The 26,238-nt window shown below is 37.4% G+C and overlaps 1 protein-coding gene across 1 annotated transcript in view; it reads right to left on the reverse strand.

Annotated features, from left to right (window-relative positions):
• RASA2 (RAS p21 protein activator 2) overlaps positions 1–26,238 on the reverse strand; it is a 49,113-nt gene that overhangs the window by 20,466 nt on the left and 2,409 nt on the right. Inside the window, exons 2-7 of the mRNA XM_063338681.1 lie at positions 21,839–21,944; positions 16,161–16,264; positions 14,997–15,091; positions 11,046–11,122; positions 2,430–2,513; positions 551–623 (exon numbers count right to left, since the gene is read on the reverse strand). Coding sequence (XP_063194751.1) covers positions 551–623; positions 2,430–2,513; positions 11,046–11,122; positions 14,997–15,091; positions 16,161–16,264; positions 21,839–21,944 — 539 coding nt within the window. The remainder of the gene's footprint in view (positions 1–550; positions 624–2,429; positions 2,514–11,045; positions 11,123–14,996; positions 15,092–16,160; positions 16,265–21,838; positions 21,945–26,238) is intronic.

Below are 26,238 nucleotides of genomic sequence, written 5' to 3' on the forward strand. Positions count from 1 at the left end.
TATACAAAAGCATGGAACAATTTCTCACTTAAGCCCCACAGCAGGACCAGGATCTATACGAACACAGCAAATTATACATTTGAGGCACATGTAATTGTAGAATTGAAATCAAATCCTAAATAACAGAAAAGTTAAGTGCTTTTTTAAATAAAGTAATAACATTAGCCTTTATTGAGTATAATCACTACATTGTTTTATTAAAGAAATAAGTTGGGGGTTTTTTTTAGCTCAATAGAATTCCACAGGATAGACGAAGTTCTCTCAGAACTCCTGACATGCTATATAAAGTAAATTCAAGATAACAAGTTACCTTCACATATGTGCTTGTGAGGAAGTAATTTTTCACATAGCAATTGAAGGGGAACACCACTGTCCAGCGGGCCCCAGAAATTTAAATGTGTCATTCACTTACATTCGAGAGGCTAGTAAAAGCTCTTCAATTTGCTTGAAAAGGGCTTTCTGCGTTAGGCACTGCTATGCAGCTTGCTTCGAAATATTTGAAGGGTTGCATAAAACACATAAACCGGCAGAATACCACACAAAAAGTTACCTCAAAATAAAACGTTTCGTTAAACTGCGGATTGCTTGTTTTCTTCTTTACTTTGGTCTTCTTTTGGTCATTCCTGTTCCAATGTGGTAAAATTTTTACCATAGACAACTTAAACACACAATTTTAAAGACATTCTATTGTCAAGAAGGACGCATGCATTTAAGTCAAAACATTTTTGCTGTTTTAGAGATCATAAAGAAAATCTTAAAATAAAATCAGTTCATCTTCACAACATAGTTTGAAAAGTTAAAATTTTAAGTGCTGTATCTATAGATCATGCATCTGTCCAGCCCAAAGTTTCTATTCATTTCACAAACGAGTGTAACTTACACACATGAAATAAAATATATCAAGAATTTCTAAAGCATTTCAAACTTAAGTCTGCAAACAATTTCTTTACCGGTGCTTGCAGGTTACAAGTACAGTTTTCCTCACCTTGGTCAACTGCCAATTTCTGTTTTTGCCACCCTCTTCTATTGGGGAAATACCCACTACTTCTCTACAGAGGCTTAGATCTCCTTTGGAAGGAATCGCTGCTAACACTAGATGCTAAATAGCATAGGCTCAAACATCACAATTGCTCACCACTCCCTTGTGTTTTATATAGTAATATTTTTTTTTTTTCATTTTACACGTTTTATAAAAGAACACAGTCTTAGTAAAGGCCTATGATAGTATAAAGATGCTTTCTAAAAGAAACAAATAGAAAATGTGTTGGAAAAACCAGACAAGGGAGAAGAAAAATTGTCCTAGACATCAACTGTTTTCAGGCGCTGGCCATATAAATATTCCAGTCATGACACATGAGTCACACGTGCATGAGATTGGCAGAAGTTCCTGGTTAAGATTTTCCAGATTTGCACATATATTCCCATACCAACAGGGTAAATATTGTGTGGGACCAACATTCACCCAGTTCCATCTGTATCAGAGGGCTCAAACAGGAAATATATGTCAATTTACCTTCTTTGGCAATCAACATCATGCTTCCTAGGTATAATGGTTTAATCTCCCTACTCCTCTTCAAAAAAGCACAACCAACCAACCCCCCAAAAAAACCCCCAAATCTAAGAAGGAAACCAAGGAGGAAAAAATGCCCCATTCACTCAGAGTTTACTCAGTGACAATTCTTCCAAAGTCTTTAAAACACGCAAATTTGCTAGAAGACATTCTGGTACTGTGCTCACAGTGACAATGCTTCAGTACTAGAGAAAGCAGATGGACTTAGGTTTGACGTTGCAAAAAAGAAACAAGTAAAAACTAGCTTACTTCAGATGTTATTGGGCAGGGATTTGCAGATAGTGAACGTGGGGGAAATAGGGTATTTCTTAAACAAAAAACCCCAACAGTTATTCAGGATTACCAACCTAAAAAAAGGAGGCATTTAAACTGTGGTGACTTTGAGTAGCATTATGAAGGTGCTGGCATTAGAAAGGTCTTACCAGAACCTCTACTCTCTTGCTTCCTCCCAACTGCTAAACATTTGCTGCAAAGAAGCTCACGCATTAAGAAAAACAAGGAACAGAGGAAAGCGAATGAGCAATTGACTACATCATTCCACACAGGAACTGCATAAAAATTAATAGGAAATACAGTGCAGATATTAAGAGTCCAGTGCAAAACTTGAGAAGAATGAACGAAGTGAGTGACAAGAGGCTCTTGATTGTTTGGTCTGTCTGAATGGCCTGCACTAAACACCTTCACATTTGAGAGTATGGTGGGGAAGGCGAGAGTACAGTAACAATGGAAGATGCGACATACACAGAAAGCATTTTAAGATTTTTCTATATTTTAAAGATTTTGCTTAAAACCTATGACTTTCTTTTCCAGTTTAAGATCACAATATTTTAGATTCATTAATTTTATACTGAAACGTTACCTGGAAGGCCCCACAAGAGAGACAGTTGCATAAGGGTCACAATTCTGTCCATTTATAAGAGGCAACCCATGGCACTCCTTTATGCTACAAGGAAAAGGCAATCAATACATCAGTGATGCAATGTCTTTGGCTTAAAAAAATGTAACACAAACAATCCTTTGTTTTTTAAAATATTGGTTTAAGTCCTGCTGCATTACACACTGATATATACGTTGATCCAACATAATGTATGTACATGAAGTAGATCGTAAGTACAGATCTCTGGATGGTAATACAAGATAATACTCAAGTCGCACTTAGGAGGCTCTGTAAGAACAAAATTCTTGGAATTGCTTCAATAAAAGACATTCTAGTATCACACATGCATGGCAAAATCCTAAGCAAAATGAACCGCTGTTAGGGAAAACTGCAGACCTCATTAGCTTTTAAACTTGATTTCTCAATGCCCACAAAAAGCTATATGGCCTCATCCACATGGCAGCAACTACATTTGGAAGGCATTAAAAGGGATTCAAATATTTTATTTCAGCTAAACTGCATTTTGAGTTGAGTAAGTTGAGAAATGCAAAGTCACATCCTGAAACATTATTTAAAATTAAGCATCCAAATATTAGTATACAGTCCTAGCATGTTTAGGTTCCATCCATGCTATTCAGCCACAAAAAGAAAACCAGTTTACCTTTGAAACAGTACATTAAGTTTATTTTCAAACTCTTTTCACAATAGTGTATGATCAGGGTTAAACGTCCCTTTAAAAATACTGTTGTCTTCCATAATTCGTGCATTAAGTTGTAAACTGATGTTTAACAGGTACATAGGCACACTATTCACCACTCCTGATGCAAAAGGGACAAGATGGTTAGAAAGTAATGCTCATGGGCACAGAGACACATCTTCTGGACCTTCTCTAAGAGTTGCCATCTTTTTGAATCACCATAGCAGCAACACTACTAGAAACAGCGCTGGGTCAGCAAGCTGACTAACCTTCAGATGCTGCCCACATAGGAGTATTAACTAGAAACAGCTGGAACAACAAAAGTAAAGCAAAAGAGTTTGTACATTTACAGCAGAAACTGGACTTTCTAGCAAAATGATGCTCTAATATAGCCATGCACACTGTAGTATTTATTAAATTCGGCAATATTCAGCAGATTACAAAGTTTTATAAACAAGTAAGACACAAATGGGATTTGAACGTTACATTCCTGCTCTCTCTTTTTAAGATCATCTATTTTTAAATAACATATTGCAGGAATTTAACTGAATTAATGCTAGTAAGTTTCTGTTGCCATAATTAGCCAATTTGAATAAAATCCAAGACCTATGTAACTTAAGGAGGAAAATACACTTTTCTGCTCTAAGTTCACATAAACAATCAGGTAAACATTCTAATACTATCATATGGAATATTAAGTTGTGCAGATCAAGTTAAAGTTACACAGCAGCAACAGCAGCTACACACTGTTGTTAAGTAAATGCTTCCTGTACTGTAGAAAAGCGGTGTTAGAAGGATAGCAGGAGTTGCAAACTCACTAAAACACACACTAGTGGGGAAAAAACAGACACTAACACTCCTGCGCTGCCTCAAAACTCCACCCTCTTTGGAGTCTGCAGGATTGTAAACCAGATGGTATTTTCCCCCCCAAAAGTCCTTTTGTCTTAGCCAGTTCAGGGAACATTTAGTGCTGAACCACTGCACAATCATTTGTTATTTTTCTTCCAGTTTTCAAGCATGTGGCCTTCAGCATTTCAATAATTTTTGAATCACAATGAACCCTACAGTGATTTCAAACCCACCATTTAAACGGGTTCTTGAAACATCCAGTTGTTTCATAAGCGTTAATGGATTCCTCCCCCAGCACACACGTGACACAGGAGAGCGGCAACAAAATCAAACTGTCTAGACTTTTCAGTCATTTGGGGTATCTGATTTGAGGCAGCTCAGACTTGATTCTTTCAGACTATCAGGTATTTTGTAGCACTAAACACATTGCCTCTGTGGCTCCCAGAGATTTTTGGTTGCAGGTGTGAGCGCTGAGTGTACCTATATGTTAGCCACCACTTGAATCTCATCGGAAATTCATAGCAGATGGATCAAGTCAAAATTATCTGGATAGAATTCAACTATTTTAACAAGAACAACACAATTTCTCTTCCTACAGCCTGTGTCATGGTCACTAAGCTCCTGGATTTCTCTAGCAAACATATATATAAGTCCTACAGAAAGCAGTTTATTTCCCTATATATGATGTTTATCACTCCTTCCCTGACCACTGCATGAATGATCTGCATACTTGACATCATGTGGGAAAATGCGTATTATCATATCAACAAAAACTGGTCACAGTGCCCTACTTTTGGTTACAGAAACAGCTTGTTCTGGCCTCCCATGTCATCTTACAGCTTGACTGCAACATACGCAAACCAAAGCAAGGCTTGTTTGTGATTTCCTGCAAGTTGAAAAACGTTCTACTGACAACTACCCAGCCTTGCAGCAGAACTAGAATCTCCAGATTCATCATACAGATCTGTCACTTCAAGCTGATTTCATGCTCCAGCCAGTCTCCCTGTGTAGGCAGTTCTAGCATTCCCTTTTCATCTCCTGCCCAAGTCCCAGCTCTGTTGCCAGCAAGTAAGGTCTACTTAGTTGAGACAGCCTACCCTGTTCTGACATCTTAAAAAAAAACACCAATACCCCACTCCCCCTGACCATCAACTCTTAATATTCCCAAATCTTTTCCTTTTCAGGCCCATCAGGCTCAAGAATTTTGTTCCAAATTTATCTCACTTCCTCCCCTTCCACCTCTCACTCTAAGCTGGCCAGTCATAACCATCCCATAGCTCCCCCGTCACCACCTGGAGCCTGCTTTAGAGCCATTACCTGACAGCACGGCTCACTTGGCTGAACTGCACTGAAATGGTGGATCTTCCTCCTCCTCTTACGCTCCTGCCTTGCATCTGTTGCCTTCGGTGATTTGGCAACGTGAATTAACCTAGTCACGCAGAAGATCTCGCAAGCTCTGAAGGCAGTGCAAGGCAAGTAGCCATTAAGGGTAGGAAGCCATTAAATCAACTCAGCGCTACCAAACTGGATTGTTACTCCCTAGGGACTGAATACACGAGACGGAATTATTGCAGAGTTTTAAGCTACTACACAAACAGCCTCCAGTAAACATGCTTAAAAATTTCTGAAGATGTTTGAAGTGGCACAATTACAGCAGACTTAACAGAAATGGAAAAGTGCCACCTCAACGTGTCTACCAGCTAGCAAATCTCACAGGAATACTGCCCTGCCCCAAAGGAGCAGGCAAAGTGCTAGAACTGCAATCTTCTACAACCAAACAAAAAAAAACACAAAGAAAACAATAAAAAACACCACCCCAAACACTCTGACCAATCAAAAAAGAAAATAACCTAAATATATACATTCCTATTCTGACAACCATAATAAATATATTTCCACCATATGGTAAACATTTCAGCTTTAACAAATGGTTTCATCTACCTAGGCTGGCACAAGTAATTTTATTCTAAGGCATAAATACATAGAGCTTAAAGAAGTAGACAGGAACTTAAAAGCCTTTTACTTTATATTTACAACTACCACATCTTTAAGTAAAGTCTAAGCAATAGCTAACAGAAGGACTTTTGTTCTTTTCTCAAACTACTGATCAGTTACGGTACAGCATAAGAGATCTTTCAGTTTGCATTAATTCTTGCTTCACATCTCAGCGGTCGGTTCTGCAAGAGGAGTTTCATACAGGAAATACGAGCCTTTCAGATGCAACAGGCATATATTCAGCTTATAAAATGGAAACAAGTCCTTAAAATGACACAGCCTGCAATAAACCCCCTCAATGACTGAGGGACTCTACCTCCAACATCCAAATCAACTGAAATCCTCCAAGCACAGAAACTAAGTAACTGCAGCCATTAGGATTTGTGCACTTCATAAAAATGTTTATGTTTCCTTCTTCATGTAAGCAGATCAAGTATAAGCAGGACAGTGACAAACTGACAGGTCAGTTTAAGATAGTACAGTGTATAATTTATTTAGGAAAGTGCAAAAAAAGGCAAAATCTAGCTGCAGTAAACCATTTCTGGGCTTTCAAGTATTCACATTATGAATACATAGAACTGCTTCTTTCAGAGTTGAAGTCACGCTGAACAAGGAGAAGGCAAGTACTACCATCCAGTAGCCTAATCTGGCAAGAGACTGTTCAAGTATCACCGCTTTCAGCAGCAGCAAATACACAAACAACGGTCACACAAACTTGTTTTTACAGACTCCCAGAAAGGAGAGCTGCAAGCACGTATTTTTGAAATGTGCTACTACACACGCCAATGTGGTTTTGAAAAAAAGAGCCCACACTGAGTCAGCAGTTAATCTATTGCATTATCTTTTTCCCCTCCTCATTCACACATTAGAAAAGGAAACAACTAGTATCGGAAACAAAGCAAAATTTCAATTCAGAAACGGTCTGTGGGTGTATCTGCATAAAGCTTAACAGCACATTTCCAATTAATACAAAAACTATGGGTAAAATCAGGGCTTAGCCCACAGTAATCAGTCTCTAAAGATAGCCTTTCACCAAAGTAAGATTAACTTTATGCTTGCATTTCAAAAATGGTATAAGTGCTTCATTGATACAAGATAAGCAATTACAAGTCCTAATTTTACTTTCTCTAGGGAAAAATGTGTTTCAGTATCATGTATTTAGAATGCTTATACAACCTGAAAGCCCTAGCTGGCTTCAGAAAGTCCCACTTTAAGAAAATTGGCCACCATTCCCCCACCCCCGAGCATCAAGTAAGACCAGATCAGTCAGTTGTGGTATATCTTGTATGTGACCACTTTTTGTCAACTTGAGCAAAAGAAGTGAACTTCCAGTTTTCAAGTGAGGGGTTTTGGTTTTTTTTGACTGTCATCCACAGCTTCACTGATACAAAGTTAGTTTGCGATATATTAGTATTTATTCTTCCCCAAGCTTACTTCCCTAACATAAAGCTGGGGAATAGAGCCCTAACAAGGATACAAATTAAAAATAAAACCAGAAGGGGGCGGGTGGTGGGATAGAGTACAAAAAGAGGTGGCACAGAGTATGAAAAGAAAGAAACATGAAGAATCGCATTCCTGGTTTTGTTATATGCAGCAACACTTACCTTTCTAAAAATCACATGTTCTTTTACCAACAACTTATTGTTTGGAAAAGTTGGTTTTACGATGCATACTAGCATGAGACACGAAGCCAGCCTTCCTCCCTCCCACATCAGCTGTAAGAGGCTAGCATCAGCAGCAGCTCACTGTTGTCGAAATCCTTAACTGTAAAAAAACCAGCTTCCTACTGGAATTACCTTCGGGTTTTAAATCAATCCTCATCATAAAACTCATATACAAGACCAGCAAAAAAAGCTTCTACAGCTATGTCTACAGAACCAAAATAATACAAATCCATCTCCTAGTCAGGTCTAATCCTATCGCTTTGGTTCATCCACAAACAAGAAGGTGACGGGGGGCTCCAAACAATGCTCAGAATCACAGCCCTCGAATTGCTTGCTATTGTCTGCGCGCCTAACACTGTCTTTAATCTTGTGTTGTGAAAGTTATAGCTACTACTTTTCACCTTTGTAGAACTTCTGGACTCTCAGGGAAGACATGGTGGAAATCCATCAGAAACTTACCTCTGCAGAGAAGCCAGCACAAGTATCTAGAAATCTCTTATCCTACAAAAAATGTAACTGGTGAAGGTTTAAAAGCTTCCCCATTTCATTACACTGAGAGACCATTAATTTGAATGTGAAGTAAAACACTGAAGGCAAGTATTATAGCCTGTATTTTAACAATTATTTATTCCATGCTTTTTTTTTTTCCTTTGGCCAACACTTTTTCAGTTTTGGACAGATCGAGAAGCAGGAGGGACAGAAATACACATATATGCCCACTCTGTCTTTTTTTTTTTTTTTTTTTTACTCAGTCACATCTCTGCTACTTCCTATCTTTCAGCTTTTTTAAGGAGTTACTAATACAATGACCTCCCAGGGCCTGGTGACTAACAAACCATAGCAATAAGTGCATCACTGACTAATTATCTTCAGAAGTTTACAAAATAAGCAGACTTTTAAAAAATCTCATGTATTTTCTGTAACTTCCTCATGCCTTAAAATCAAAAGGGTCTCAAAAATGCTCTCACACCCATTTCTGTAATACTATATCCAGTAAGATATGGATATATTTCTCATACTCTCAACACACACATCCAAAAATATATTTACGTACAATGTAGTACTTATACAGCCATTTATTTCAAGGCTATCAGCTTGTGTGATAAACTTTTTTAGTTTAAGGAACTCTAGTGCATTTCATAATCTCAGATGAAGACAAAAGTACTGATGTAATACTGCAGCGTTTAACGCACAATCCTCTGCCACATGTCAGTGAGTGGGTGAATACAGCAACCACGAGAGAACCCTGTCTTCCTTTTGATCATTTATCTCCGTCATAAAGAGATCCTAAGAGAGGGCACCGTGAGTAACCCACTTCCTACTCAAAACTGCAATCTGCAACAGTAACTTTCTAAACCAACTTTTCTCCATCATACGAAAAATCCAAACATGTTTTAAAAATAGAAAAAATAATTTAACTCGGACTAAAGTGCTCCAGGCAGCTTTTGGCAGTGAATAGTCCATGGGGGTAAAGCTGTTCTAATTCTGCTTGTGCTGCAAGTGGGACACAAAAATAGGAGCAGCAGGACTCCCAATGAACCAAGCTGCCGCCACTATACAACCAGAAACACATTCAGAATTATCTTTAAGTTATAAATATACATCGATGTACAGCAAGTTTCCATATCTTACCTGAATTATCAGCCTACAAATAGCCACTAAAGCATTATCATTTTCACTGGCTTAGTTCTATCACAGAACTAGCTTCCCTTTTCATACCAAGTAAGTAACGGAACAGCAAAGAGATTATTTTGCTAGGTCTTGCTCCAACTAAACTACTCATCTTCATTTAGACAGTTGACTATGACAGAATGTAATTTAAACTTCATAATGAAAATTATATTAGCAAAATTGACAGTGTAATGGTCTCCCCCCCTCCCTGGAGCTGATCTGAACATGAAGTCACAAACGGAAGACCACAGACCATTTCCTCCCCTCACAGTTTCACAATACAAGCCATTCTTTCATACTAAATTCTCAGAGAAGAGTAAAAAAAATAAAAGAAAAAAAAAGAAAAAACCTCACACTCTGAATAAAATATAAGTTAATGAATAATGCTGGAAAGCAAAATTAAGGAACCTTACTGCCTTTGAGTTTTTAATCTTGATTTTCCCTTAGTCTCTAACCCCCTTGTCTGTACCCTTTTCTTCACATTACCTATCCCACAACCTGTTCAGAGACAAGTGCAGAAAAGCCTTTATTTCTTTCTGAAGCACTAAAAATAAGAAACTGTGATAAGACTGGCTTGTTCTCCTGAATCTGAGTCATGCTGAGAACGTAAAGAGTCACAAGAGAACGCTGCCAATCTCACTGACTCTCTGCCAGCCTTTCATTTCCACTGGTCTTTTCAACGAAAGCCAACAGCCTCCTAGAGGCAAGCAACACAGAAGGCTGTCGCGCTTCTTCCAAACTAAAGGATGGGATTAGTTCCTAGAGACGAGTATCTTTTAGTATGCCCTTATCAGACATACTTTTTATGAGATTGTCAAAACATTTTTGCATAGCTGTATTTGCATTAGCTTCTTACCAATTTCTGGCCTTAAATATGTTGTTTAATAATGAGTAAAGAGAATGTCCGGTACACACAGAATTTTGGTCTTCTGTGACTTATCTCTGTAACCTGTATATTGAGAATCCCAAAGCCATCACACAGGATCATTATCAAACACAGCTCTAAGAGTAACAATACAAGAGTGCAGACTGGTTAGCATCTTCCAATATGTCTCATGCTGTGCTTTTTCTTTAATATTGGTGAAATGTGTCTTTTTTTAAAAAAACCCACCATATACCAAAAAATTACTGTTTCTATGAGGCTCTTTGACGTGCTTTAATATTTTTACACTTTGGAGTCAAAATTAAGTTTGGTAGTGAAACCTCCTTAAGTTGTTGCTAAAAAATTTTACTGACATGTGGCAACATTATAATGCTCCAAAATGGCTACTCCTGTACTTTGTTTTGTTATAAACATTCCTTATCATGGTTAAGCATAAGAAAGTGATTCTGAAGCAAAAATAAAAGCAGATTTTCACATACCAAACCAAAATATTACTACTGGAAGTTTCACACTGTTCCTAACAGCAGCACTGCAAGTTCTAGCCGTCAGCTGCAGTGGCAGTCCCAGCGTTCCCACCAGACCCAATTCAATTGGAATTACAAGACACTGAACTAATAGCAGACAGCCATGCTGAGCCCTAATAAAGCTTGGCAAAGAACTTCTGCAGGAGTTCCCTAAGCATATACCCGTTCCCTCAGCAAGGCAGGCTGCAAGGAAAGTCATACAGAAAGAAAAATGTCATTGGTACCAGGATGTGCAGACATTCAGTATTAAGAGAGACAGATCACATAGTGTTCTAACAAGCAACTAAATATTCAAGAATTAATGTATTTTCTTACTGTACTACTAGCTGCTGGCACACAGATCCATTATCTGTTATCAGTTCATTCAGTTTTAATTCAAGGTGAACTTTTCCCTGAAAAGGCAAGAGAGAAACACAAATAGTTTTAAAAGCTTTTAAAATAAAAGTAGTAATCAGAACAATAATATAGTTTACAGTTAGAAGCTATTTAAGGTAATTCCAATATACCCACTTCAAGCAAATATCTATTCTACAGCACGTATCCTGCAAGTAGAGTATGATGAATGCATCTGAACTTCGAGAGATAATGACAGAGAAGCATTATCCTCAGCTGCAGACAGCACATGAATTGGTGAAGCCTCCACAGATTTAACACACACACAAAAATATTTCCTCCAGCATGAGGAAATACCAAAAGCGAAAGTCTCTCTCAGCTTTTTTCTCCTAAGCACAAGATGAACCTTTGAACAAACAGACAGTGAGTTTATGAGCATTTCAGGAGAGAGTTCTAAAATGAGCTCGGACTCTGAAGGCAGTTAGGTATACTTAGAAAAGTAAAACGGTAAGCAGTAGCCATAACCAACAACATTTAATATCCAGCTGTGAAATCCTGTCCATCCCACCAGACCGAAGATCATTTAGAAATTTATTATGCATCCCCATGCAGCTTTCAACTATCTCATGAAATCTGTTGATGTACTCATGGAACAGGAAACACGACCAAAGGAGATGAAAAGGTGGCGATAATTGCTAAACCTGGCTTCCTCCTTTTCTTTTTCTGATCTAGTAGGATGCACTACGAAAAAAATCCATAAATGATAGCACAGCATGGATTAATTTCAGAACTCGGCAAGGCCCAGCCTACTCTGCCCTCCCAATAACAGGCTCTAAAACCTCCAAACCATGATAGGCAACTTTCCTGGGACAACCAAAAATTGGTACTATAACCTTGCTCCAAACACCGACAGCCTGAACAATACTGCTGCTACTCTCAGTGCCTGGCTGCGTGTGCTGGCTTTCACATCTGAGGCAACCACGCACTGACACAGCCTTTCTTCTAAGCCACGCTCTCATCAGCATTCTTGGAATTTATCTGTTTGCTAAAGGGAACATCAGATGACCCTGGCCTGCCCACGATTATGGTTCTTAGGGAAAGGACCTGGGAAGTAATTTTAAAGCGTGGCAAAAGCAGCAAGCTATAATTTGAACTACGGTTTTGCGGTACAACATTAAAATGGAAGTAAAACTCTTAGCTGACCTTGCACACGTATAGCACTTGTGTTTTGACATAAAACTGAAATGTTTTTATCGTAAATCCCCTGGGGCAAAGGCTGTGCTTCTCTCTCTGTACGTCACATGGGAGAAGTGAAGTCTCTTTTATAAGGAAGTTTTAAAACGTAACTATTTTGGGACTCCTGCCAAGTGTTTTGCAAACTGTTACTACGTGGATTGGAACACAGGTACATTAAGGAAATATTTGTCAAGCAGAGAAACTTAATTATAAAAATAGATTTACAGGATAAAAACAGGATACCGAGAAGCATGCCAACAGCCTTACAAGGCAAAGTTTTTTAATGACAAATGAAAAGACAATGGTAGTAGTACATACTGCAATAGCTGACTTAACTAGTTTTAGTAGGCAGACCTTGTGAATGGCCGAAACGTCTTCCTTTTGCCTTTTTTTTTTTTTAAATAAACACAACTCATGCGTTCCGCACTGATTGATAGGGGTAAAATACGAAGTTTACTGCTCCTGAGAACTATCTGTAGATGTAGTTTGTTCAAAACTCAGCACCACGATGGTTACAGTAACATGGTGCTCAGTGTTTCCCTGACACGTATGGAGAGTTTTGGGTACATTTTTATTGCTTTGTTTGATGAGAGCAGCGCGATGGTTTCCTAAAGTGGCTGATCTGCAGATCTGTATCAGAACTTTTGATGTAACACGCAACCTGGTTTTAAACGTGGTTGTGCAATTGGTTTTAGTTCAAAACACGAAATAGGCCATTCCTATACAAAAAATAAGCAGTGCACTTTATGTGAACGCACTTTTCAGCTGTAGATCTCAGGGATCATCAAAAGCAGGTAGGTACCATTTTGACTTTACAAATGAATTAATGATCAGTTTTCAGATACTGACTAGAGGAAGATGGAGCTGCTGACCAGTGAAGACTGACGTAGTAACAAAGGAGCCAAACACAGAGTGTCCAAATCACCAACCTAAACTTCAGAACTACAAAACCAGTTAGGCATTTTTTGATTTTAGAATTGCTACTGCATTTTCACAGTCTATTTCATGAGCAGCACATCTGAAAACAATCTTTTTTTCTCCAAAAAACTGTTATCTAACTTTATAAACATTTGTGTACTTTTTCTGCACACATACTACGTGAAAGCCTGCTATTTTCAGCCATGTCTCACCAATAATCTTGGGAATCTTTGAGGAATACATTTCAGTACAGTATGGCACATCTAAACCAGTGAGATTTCAGCCAAATCCGGCAGATGCGAACTGGGCTGTGCCGTTACAAATTTCATGGAAAAAGGAAAGCAGGACAGAGGAGAAACCTACCCAAATCACCTAACTCAAGGAAAGATTCCCACGAGGAGCATACACCTTAGCAAAAAAGGTCATCCTTTAACGGAAGTCTCATGCAGGAGAGTGCTTTACACATGTCCCAGCCATAAAAAAGTATCAATAAGAGCTTACATTCCACTGTGAGCTACAAAGCCATGAAAAAATTAAAAACTCTTTATTTCCAATATGTAAGAAAGTGGTAACTTCTATTAATGGAATATTATACTTGAATTTTCATATTTGCTTATGTAGTATTCTGACAAAAAGTAATCTTTCATTCAGTACATTTTTATGACTTAAAAAAACCATAGTAAGCATAACAATATTTAAGTCAAAGCAGAAATTGCATTTCAGTTTATATCTGGAAAGGACTTTCTAAAATATTCAGAGTGATTAGATGGAAAAATTGGAAGAAAATTGCTGTTGGACTAGATGATCTGTAGGTGTCTTCCAACCGAACTATTCTATTATATTCTACCTTAACTGAACGAGGACTGGTTTTCAACAGATAAGAGAAAGGGGTATTCAGATGTTTAGAAAATCTGTCTTCACGTAAAGCAATCACATGCCCTCCTATATAGCCAACAGTTGCACACTAAACTTATACCTCAGAGATGATTAATCCTGGAAAATAATGTCTGTCTGTCTTTTTTTTTTTTTTTTTTTTTTGAGAACTCTGTACTCTTTCACCTCTTGTAAAAGCATACAGGGATTCTCCCTACCCAGAGGGACTTCCAGGTTACTAGAAAAATACAAACACTGCCAAGTTTAAGACTTTTGCCCTTAAGCATATCTGAAAAAACAATCAAAATCTAACAAGTTGTTTATCACAGCAAAAAGGCTAAGAGATTCTCAAGAATACTGCTGTTTTCTTCCTCAGACTAAAAAGAGATTGCTGCATCATCTAGAGCCATCTCATTTTTACTTATTACTAGAATAAACCTGTCAGAAGAACTTGAACCACAGGCCAAAATGCAGCTCCGAAGTGCAAGTTATTTGATACTGAATGCAGAAAGTATTTCAAAATTAGATAAATAAGAAGAGCGCAAGTACCTTTAGTTTTGGATACTTTAACCATTTCGTGTCACATAATCAGTCATCATTTCAGATAACACCAAAACGGACTAAAAAAATGATTCACTAGTTTCCTAAATCATTCACCTGTCTCAAGTACATAGCTCCTCTTGCAACAATTTTAGACATCAAAATACTGTTAAGACATTTCCGAAACAGTTGCTTCAAGTCTTCTGCTAGTTTTATGTATCATGAGGAACAATACAGCCAATTTAGAAATGTCAAATGTGCACTACTCTTTAATCAAGCTGAAAGACACGACTGTGTCACAAGACTTCTACTATTACATGCACTTATCTATGCTTAAAAAATGTAAATGTGCAATTTAATAGTTACCTGAACCTCTGAATTAGAATCAACGGGTTGAAGCATAAACCAGTTCTCTTTTCCTGTGTAGTTGCATAAATCTTCTTTTTTGATTGATACCTTTCCTGGGGGAGGGGGGCAAGGAGAGAGAAGCATAAATATCACTTTCATCTGATTAGGAGAAATATTTAAGCAGATGTGAAGTTTCATTTTTGCTTAAACTCTCTTTCTTTTAGTTTTTGGGTTTGTTTTTTTTTTTATAAGCTTACTATGCTATATGAAAAGCTTATGGAAACAAGGAACCTGAAGCATAAATAAAGCAGAAAAATAGTTTATATAAAGCCAAATTAAGTTAACTACGACGTGTTATCTTGGATATCACTAATAACAAGATTAGGTCAAATAAAGAACACACTTGTGGCTGGAAATAACATAATAAAGATTTGAGTGAACAATAACAGTGCTGAAGACTGCTTGTCTGCATCTACTGAAGGTAGATGCCTTTTACTCTTCCGATTGCTATTTGGCAAGCTGTTATTATACCAAATTATATGGCATCCTGGTGCAAATTATTTCCTTCCTCAATTCAAATAACATGAAGGCTTCTTCCACAGCAGACTGAGCTTTATAGCAACTGTATCCAAACAGCAGCTGCAATAGAGCCATTATGCAGTGGGGAAAAAAAACCCACAATAATAATTCCACCCCCTGTAACTTTTCACCTGAAATACATGAGTTGATGCAAAATGCTTTGTATGTCACTAAGTTACAGGTTGCACTGACAAAGGAAAAAAAAAAAAAACAAAACGAAACCTATACACAGTGTTAAGAATTATTCCACAATTGCACTTATTCCACAATGCATTCTGTCCTACAGGTAGTGACAATTACTCAAATATTCCAATGAAAGAGAAGTGGAGAAAAAACAGAATTTAAAAAAAATTATGTATTGAGGCTATAAGACTATAAAATATCCTATTAGCCTAAAAAATAAACATATTTTAATATAATAGAATAAAGGAAGGAAACAAAATCCTGCTTTTCAAAGTTTAAAGGAACATTTAGTTAAAGTGCACTATACACTGTGTTTTGAAAAATGCATCACTTTAATAATTTTATCCTTAATATTACAGATATTTATACTGAAAGTAACCAAACGTTAATGTAAGATGTAAATAGTATCCCAGAACTTACCTATACGCAGGTCTTTTTGCAAAACACTTTTATCATAAATGTAGAAGGACAACCACTGGAACGTTCTTGGAATCTCAAAGTAAAACTCTTCCCCAAAATAAGGGCTGAAAAGAAAGACTGAAAGTTAAAATAGAAAAACACTTTATGGAATTTATACAGAAGACAAACATCAAAATGCCACATTTTTGCTGCAGTCACAGACCTTGGCCTTTAGCACTATACTTATCTATCATTAAAGCCATCCGCAACCATTTCATTACAAGAACATACAATAACACTGCAAGTTAAGAATGCTTTACGTATGTTTCAAAAGAGAAAAAAAAAAATCAGAGCGCACATAAAGAAAGCGTTGTCTCCCCTGCAATTTCAATTCTATTCTTCTTTTTTCTGTCTATCCACCCCCAGTGACTTCCTGAGACACTCACAAGTTTTAGTTTCTCTCTCTTCATTCAGTATGTCATTAAATTACATTAAAACACAATTTGCTAATTACTTCACTAATTGACATTTGTTTAGCTCTAATTTCCATGTCAAATTTGATGCTCAAAGATTCAGACCTGCAAAAAGAAACCATACGCAGGAGCCACTATAAAACAGAAGAGTGAAAAAGAGAAATGTTAATCTCAAATACACATGTCCTCCTGCATGCTGAAACGGTCACCACATTTCTCCAGCTAACGAAGTCCAATACGTTTACGGTTCACCCTACTTAACTGCCATTTGTGCAGCCCTCTAGGTAAAAAGACTTTTGAGTTCCTCTACATTAGACATATTTCACACAATGTGTTGGTATCTTCACTCAAGGAATTTATACTTCCATTAAATTGAAGGAGTACTTATTGATGCAACCACAGCCAGTAGTCAGAATGCTGTATTTTGAAAGACCGAACAAAACCACAATGCTATTTGTGTCACTGCAAGTTGTGAACTCTGAAAATTATGTGCATCCACAAGAAACAACCTGCTATTTTGGAACTACTGGATTCTTAAACTTCAAATACTTTCAACTGCAATGTATTAACATCACCAGGGAATGAAACTAATTCAGCTTCATGAAACTTCAGCTTCATTAAAGTAATTTTAGCCTCTGCTTTCTTTCTAGAGACAAGTGATGTGATGACAATTATACCAGTTATACCAAACCCAGAAACAAAGGGGGTTTTGTTTGTTTCCCAGTAAAGTAATTTTCTGACACTGTATTGTTACAATACTTTATTAAACTAATACAAATATGCTTACGTTTAGAACAGTCAGTTCATATTACTACCTACCCAAAAGAATACCAGGAAGAATAGGATATCATCCCTACTCTCTTCCCTCCAAAATAATTACAGAAAAAACACTAAACGCTTAGGGACCAATGGTTCACTAAATAATTTAAAAATAAGAAAAGAGCTGATAACTAATTTAAAAAGTGGGAAAGAACACAAGTGAAAAATCTAGTATTCCAAATTTCTAGAATTGATTTTTAGAAACAAGAGCTTTAACTGCAGGAATTCATTATGAGGAATTTCACAAGTGAAAATGTTCCTTTTGTTCAAACACAGACCTTTTACCACGGGCTTTAAAGCAGACAAATCGGTATTAGCCTTTGCACTACACTGAGAAATAATTTAAGAATTCTCAGCTGAAAAATCTGCTTGTGGTTTTTCAGCTCCCCACTTTTTTTTTTTTTTTTTTACTTTTTTTTTTTTTTTTTTAATTTGAAAGCCAACAAATTCAGCTTTGATTTCAAGGGCTGGGTTCTTCTCATCAACTCCACCACTAAAGGTATAAATTCGCAAGCGTTACCTTTACCAGCAGTGCAGCCCTAAGCAGCCTCAATTTCCTTATTACCTTCACTGCTCATTTTAATTGTATTGACACAACAACTCAGACCAAAAAAAAAAAATAATGAAACAAAGGCTTATTTTAAACTTTGGTCAATTCTGTGATACGGCTCCCCTAACAGCTATGCAAATAATAGTTGTACCAGTACAATCAAAGAGATGTTACAGCGGAAAGAGCGAACTGTGGGTGAATAGCTGGCACTGGCACCAAGGGAAACTGCGATTAGCTCAGCTTCAGCCAGACACCCTAAGAGGAACACTCCACTACGACGTACATCAACAACTTCCTGTCGCAAAGCGTTAAGTCCTGATTCTTGCTGGATCTATATAACTCTACGCATCCAGTTATAATCAGCCTGAGACGGAGGCTATTAGCAGAGACTTCCAAAAACCTTTCTAGCAGCCATATCCTACAGCTAAAAAGTACAAATTTCACAGAATGATCAGCCACTAACAATCATTATTTTAACCTCAACATTTACATGAAGTCTCAAATTTGGCCAGAAAGAGCAGGTGAACAGTATGAGCACAAATAGATTTATTTTATTCATATCGATACATTTTTCCTTACCTAGATTAACACCACCACCTTATGAATGAGTTGTTAATTTGTTAGCAAAGTATGAGGCACAGAGAGAAAATTTAAGGTGGAGAATACAAAGGACTAGTAAAGAAATTCTTAGGTGGATACAGAACTGGCTGAAGGGGTACAATAGGTTATACCAATGAGGAATAATTGAATGGAGAACTTACTCAACCTGTTCCTCAGGGATTCAGTCAGTTTAGTACTTTCATTTGTGACTTTGATGCAAGAACTTTAAAGACTGTGACAGATACAAAATTAGAAGATAGTGCTAATTCAAAGGAAGACCAGACTGACATACAGGAAGAACTGGATTACCGTAATACAGGAGATGAAATTTAAATGTGTGACATACTCCTTTGCCCTTCCCTTCCATGTTACGTGAAACTGGCAGTTCTATGACAGGAACTGACCAATGCCCCTAGATCTGTCATTTGATAAAAGCAACAGCTATATCAACAAGAGAAATAATTTTTGCTATAACCTTGCATTCACACGAAGTTTAGTTTGAAAAAAAGAAACTGAATTTAGTTTAAATAATAATAATAAAAAATGCAACACACACATAGCACAACCCCTCCACAATTCCTCATATTTCACCATGGATATTTGAGGAGGCTCACAGAAGTTCTTCAGACTTTACAAGGGAAAAAAAAATTCGTTCTTCAGACCCTACAGAAATCCCACACCATGTCAGGAAATATTTCTTGAGTCATTAGCCAAAATATCCTTCTTTCACTTCAGTATTAATTCATGTTTTTCTAACTTCGAAAAGCCATTTGCTTCGCATCTGCACTCTAACAATAGTCCCAGTGCTGGTGGAAGCCTAAACCTATTTGCACATTTAAAAATACATTTATTCATTATTTTTCAATCACTGTAGTCAAATGTGATTTTAATTCTAGTGATAATTACTTCCACAGACATTTAACTAGCGGATATTTGTAGAATACAATTTAGATTACAGCTAGTATAAATTTGTAACCCAGAATAAGGTGAGAAAAACAGACTGTGAATTGTGTGTGTGAGGAAAAAACCAAATAATATAAGACAAAGCAATTAAATTCAAAGTTGTACTTATGGCTGAAATTACACTGTACTACACCTTACTGAAAAGCAGTTTATAAAGTTTTCAGACTAATAAGAGATCAGAGCTTTCATCTTCCCTTCCAGTACCTCTAGGTTCGTACGGTATTCCAGTTTAACACAGTAATAAGCAACAAGATGGTATAATTAAGTCTTTGGAACAAGTGTCAGCCTTCATAACTGCATACACACTAGTAATCGAGTGAAGGCATCCAACACTGGTTGGTGCTAATAGAGGATGACTTATTTTATTACGTTTGACCAATTTGTGTGAAACCCCACTCATGCCGTGACTCTAACTTAACACAGCCATAATTCAGAGGATGAAGGAGTTCCCTGTGTAGTCAGTGGAGACAAAAAGGCACCAATGGGCAAAGGGTGATCCAGAACAGTGACTTCTAACTCCAAATAAATGTTCTCAACTTAGAAATATTAATTTCATATCACCTGAAACATTCCCAATCTGAGGGGGAGGTGCGTGTCACTTGAGACCTCCTTCCCGTAAACTGTTGCTTTGTTATAGTGAGATTTTTCTTCCTTTCCTCTGTAAAGCACTGTTTTCATTTAATCGAGTTTCAGTTAAAACTTCAGTACTATTTAAAAAAATTTTGAAGGATCTAAGGCAATTTATTTTATAAAATATTTTACTATGCAATTAATACTTCTTTATTATCCAGTGATTAATGTATATAAATTTAATAATTCTTAACCGAACAAGATAAAAGTGTCTGCATAAACATTAAACATAATGGGTCTTGTTTCTAAGCACAGTAGTAACTTTTAGGTTTTCAACTATGAATATGTCAAAAATCAGACAGCAGTGCCTTTCTTTTTAAAGGATACGTTGGGTTCCCTTTTACCCATAAAACTACTGTCTATTTGAAGGGCAAATTTTAAGTTTCTGCTTTATCAATACAGTCTCTTTAACATCCTTCTCTGAAGGACTACTCAATTGAGTTTGTTTTGGTAATCAATCTCAATTGCAACCACTTAAACTCTGAAAATTTTCTGGATCTGACTACAGCAGTCACAGATCAGGAGTATGAGCAAAATATTTGCTCCCAATTGCATGCACGTGGTGTTTGCTTTTCATGCAAAAGCATATGGAGGCCTTAAAATGTTTTGAAAAAGTAAAATTGCCTGTTTAAATTTGCCATATTAGCAGTATGCTGTTCCTCACCTGGAAACGCCTAGAGAGATAGCTCAATAAACAAACACCAAAAATAAAACTACTGGAAACAACAAGAATTAGGAAAACTTTCAAGAGTTTGAGCAGGCTTTCTGGGTTTTAAGAAGAAGGTTTAACATCTCCTCCAGGTAACTGAAACCATCACTCAGGTGCCCTGAGCGAGGCAGCTGCAACGACGCTTCAGTGTGGGTCAGCAGTGAGCTTAAAGAGTTCTGAGACATAAGAGCACCCACACTACTGCAGCTGTGTCATCACGACTTCTTCTTTGATTGTTTTTAAGGCTCTAAAGCAGTAGCAGAATCTACAGGTAAGCGCTGCTCAGGGAGGCAAAGCAAGGCATTCTGTGTGAGTGCTGGGTGTAGTTCCCAAAACAAGAATTCAGGAGCGAGGGAGGCCTAATTCAGGAGCGAGGGAGGCCTAATTCAGGAGCGAGGGAGGCCTAATTCAGGAGCGAGGGAGGCCTAATTCAGGAGCGAGGGAGGCCTAATTCAGGAGCGAGGGAGGCCTACTCAGGGGGGCATCCCACAGCACACGCAACTCTCATACATGGAAAAGTTCCGGTTCCTTCATTCTAGAAACAGGTTTTACAAGACAGACACTAAAAGCAGAATTCCACCAATAAAGACCAACTGCATGTCAGAAGTAGGAAATGACATGAAGAGCAAGTATTGAGCATATTTCTTTCCCCTGGAAACAACCTAGTAAGAAAAAGAATGTTATGCTGCCTAATGGAACAATATAAAGTTATAGTGAAATATGTTTGAGCATGCTTCACTTTAAAAGCACCGTAGAACTCACAAGCCTCAATTCTGTCTTCTTTCAGCTACTCTTGATTTACACACTGCTGTGACATGTTCTGAGTAGCTGCCACAAGTCAGTTCTCATTTTAAAAAGGTACAAGAAAAAGCAGAACCACATTGATAACGTATCTTGGTTTTATTCCCAACCGAGGCAGTCTTGCTTATCATCTCCATTTAAAAATTAGGCTTACCTTAAAGACTTTTCAACTACCTGTGTACGAAAAACTTCTTCTTGGTCCAAGTTTATGGTACAGAAAAAGTCTCTCATTTTGTTGGGTACTAAGTGTTTGGCGTCATCTGAAAAAAAAAAAAAAAGACTGTAAATATTGAGGGGGGAAAGCCCCACAAAATATTAGACACAAGAATTTTACGGTTCTAATGTGCATCCAAAAGTTACTTTTCCATTCAGCTAGCATTTCCATACTAATTTTTAATTTGTAAGGTCCAATAGCGTACAGAGACTGCTGCACCCAGCTTCACGCGGACAGAGAGCCGACAGGAGGAGAGCACTGACTCACCAACACCGCTTCCTCCAGCACCTACACTTTCCCTTCAGAGGTCTCATCTCGGGCTTGACCCTGTGTGGCTTGCTAAATCCGAGAAGCTTGCAGCCCGAGGTGATACAGCATTAGGTCATGAGACCAAGACATGATCTGGCTGAGTTATTGTTCACTTGGTATTTTCTCTGCAAGTATTTTGGCTAAAGGAAGCTGATTAATACAGACTTACCCATCAAATCTCTATTTCATGTTCCACAATGAACAGCTGATTTGCAGTTCACTGATATATTTTCAAAGGTCCAGCTATGAGTGCTGTTTATTTTTCCCTAACTGTCTGGCCTAGCAGGAGGGGGGAAAAAAAAAATTAAAAAAAATCACCTGCTGACTAAACGCAACATGGATAAGAACAAGTAGAAAAGGAAGTTTCTAATGAGACAGGATGATTGTCAACAGAGGAATACAAGGTTTCCCAGGCATAGTGTTTAGGCCACTGCAATAACACATGCGGGACATTTGGCAGCCCTTTTCAGAAATGGTTACTTCTAAGTAGTTACCCAGTTCCCAACGCTCAAATTGGAAAGCTCTTACAGAATCTGAATGCTGCAGGCAGATTTACGACAACACTGTCCTTTAGCTTAAACAGTTATTTCTCCCTGGATGTTTCCTTCCCCTCTGAATGTCTCTGAAGACAGCAAACAGACCCTTTTCACCTTTTATTCTGCTAAAAGAAACAAGATGAGCTTTTCTGGTACTCTCTCTGAGAGTCTCCTAATTGGCAAGCAGATACTCCCTGTCCTTCTTCCTCTTTAATTGTTATCTTAAACACAGGCAGCCAGAACTGTTTTCTGCACGAGGTCTTATCCAGGACCTTTCACAGTAGTGTCCATCCTCAGCTGCTACTAGAAATACCTCTCCCAATAAAATGTGGAATCAACATTTTCTAAACTTTAGATAAGGTATGACAAATTAATAGGATGAAAACTACATCACAGTATTGAGTTCTAACTACTTATCATATCTGAATAACATAACACCTCCACTTTCAAAGACCACGGCTTGAAAGTAGATTTAAAGTGTCTTACATATACTCCTTTTTAAAAAACTGCAGATATGAAGCACGGTGCAGTAAGTTTTACTGTAAAATCAGAATTTTCTTTTTCTTCCTCTCTCCCCCTGCTTTTTTTTTTCTTTTGTGTTAAACAGATTATTACAGTTTTGAAAGTCAAGTCAGTAACGCCTGGCACTGTAAAGCCTACCACAACTGTATCTGAGCAGAGAACGTGACCGTTTAACAGGAACAGAGACTGAACTTCACGCACGATGTTTGCCAAGTCGGGATATGTATGCTGATGGAAAGCATGAACAGACACTTAAGCAACTTCCACAGTTAAAACCTGTGCTCTCAGAAGCATCAATGAGCTTTTCATCAACTTGGGTGTGGGAGAGGAGGAAGTATACGTATTATTTTTAAACGCCACACTTAACGTTGACAGATTGAGAGGCACGAGCAGAACCGGTTTTTAACACCATTAGACTCCAAAAAGAGACTACACTCGAAATTACCCTTAAGTGAGATATTGCAGAAGAACCGAGAACAGCAGCAATGACTGAACACTGCCTTAAAAAAATAATACCTATTTTAATAAAACATATGAAAGAAAATAAAAAAATAAATTCATGAAAGAGGCTAGTAATCCCCAGAGAGCTTCTGATACTGTAGTCTGTAATTAATAAGCATGAACTGCACGTGTCAGTTGTTCCTAATAAGAATTTCATTTTTTAGTTTATACTCTGTAGCTTCACCATCCTATTTTTACATGAAGTATTTCAGATATAACATTACTTAATCGTCACTTTAAATGCACTGTACAGTGGACTTTGAAAGGAAATCATTTACTATAGTTTCATGTTTCCTTAAAAGAGTAAAAATTAAATATTTCTACATAAGTCACAATTTGTATGTCTACTATACTGCAGTCTTTCAGTATTAAAAGAGACTTTCTACCCAAGGGAACAGAAGAAATAGAAGTTTTGGTTTTCTAATGGGATAAAAGCCTTTACTTTGTAGCCCAAGTGTTTAACTTTAAGGCACTGACAAATTTATTGAGGTTTTGGGGAGGCAGGGAGGATGATTCTCAGTCCTGAGTCAAACATAACCTCACAGCACTTGTCAGGTGAAGTACGGAGCATGGGATTTCACATCTTTCCAAACACCTCTTAATATCTGTGACTGTGGGAGACTTGTCAGCCTTACGGTGGTCCAGTCTTTGATTGATTACACTAAGTCTTACTTTTTCACCAAAAACCTATGGTTATAATGGCTGCATAAAAATCAAGTTATGAACATCACCAGATACCTGCTTGATTGTTTAGATTTTTGGTGCATTCATCAAGTATGCAATTCTGCATTCTGAAGACTGCATGTTTCACCGTTCAAAGGATGCAAAGGGAAAGAGGTAAGAAATGGGAGAAGTATACTGAGGAAATGGACACCAATGTTTTCCAAGGGTTTGTTTAGAAAGTGTAGGTAGTATGAATGGTTAGTCAGAATCACCAAATAAAGTTGTTTTGGGGAGAAGAGAGAAATTAAACCAGTTTTAGACCTAACTGTGGAACTATGTTCCAAGCCTCTTCACAGAGGCTGTCACTTAAAACTGCACACTGTGACACTTAAACTTGCACTTCAAATGGCGAAACGTGCAAGTGATGAAAGAGCAGCAATATCACACTTATTTATTTCGTACTGACCGTATCAATTCACCAGTTTTGGTCACTGGACTAATTTAAACCAGAAAATATTTTCACATGACATATCTAGTAGCCTAATTCAACAGGGAAACCATGAAATGCGTCACTAAAATAATAAACACCAACCTTTTTATTTTGAAAAGATGGAAGTTCACTATTGCAACCTGTTACCTGACTTTTAAACTAAATTTCTTTACTGCCACTCAGCTACTTTAGGAAAACCGCAAAAAATAATAATAGCAATTTTAAAAAAAAAAAACCAAACAACCCACACTTTTGCCAATTATGTATATTGGTTTGGATTTTAAGATATTTGGAAAATATTGTTTAGGTTCTCTATATAAATACCTAGTAAGCCCTCTCATCAAAATAAGATTAGATCAAATCTAAATGAAAAGGAAAAGCTGCAATGCTAATAAAAACTCAAGTGTCAGAGTGATAGGAATTCAGGTGTACAACATTTAATAAATTCATATTCTCCACACACATTATGAGTTAGTAGTAAGAGCACTGGAGCAACCTACCAAATGCAATAGTTCTGTCCAACTCCCTCACCTGCACATCATTTGTTAAACGTAGACACTACATGAAAACATCAAGTCAAAGCTTGGTCACTGTTAACAGCGCATCAGAAACTCAGCAAAAGCAGGAGGTGGGATAGATAAACGCTATTCACAATATCCTCTGCCGAGTGAAAGCGTGCAATTAGTGTACATCCTCTGACAGGGACCCGGAACAAAGCAATTTAGAAGACATTTATGTACACAAACTCTAAAGTCTTTGCTTCACAGGACTAAACATATTATACAGCAACAATTAAATCCGCTCCAGGAGTGCAGCATAATCTGAGATACCCAGGCAGTGCTAACAACTCAGCACAAGAAGTCTGAAAAAGAACGCGTCCTGAATTTTGTCAAATGAGCTCCGAGACAACAGAGACACTTCCCAAGCATTTCACTAAGGTTTCAGTAAACACACCAAAAATCAAAGCAACTAAAATCACTTACCACCTAAAAATGTACTACTGTATGTCAGAAAATGAAAAGAGAAGCTAGTTATACAGCTTAAAACACTATGAGACATGCCTAAAACTACATGATATCCACCTACCTTTGTAAAGCGCTTTTGTCATTACTATGACACAAAAAATAGAGCCACCAACACAAAAGAGTTGTCATAAAAAAAAAAAAGAAGATAGATCTTCAGTGGATTTCTGGCAGAAACCTGTTAAAGTGCAATACCACTTTTTCAAAAAATATTATGGGGTCTCAAACTGGTAAGACCAGTTCATCATGCGTCTTACTTGAAAACCGGAGGCAGGAGAGTGGCTGCAAACACTGGTA

This window comes from Chroicocephalus ridibundus, chromosome 6 (genome assembly GCF_963924245.1).
Source record: "Chroicocephalus ridibundus chromosome 6, bChrRid1.1, whole genome shotgun sequence".
In the NCBI taxonomy this organism is placed as follows: domain Eukaryota; kingdom Metazoa; phylum Chordata; class Aves; order Charadriiformes; family Laridae; genus Chroicocephalus; species Chroicocephalus ridibundus.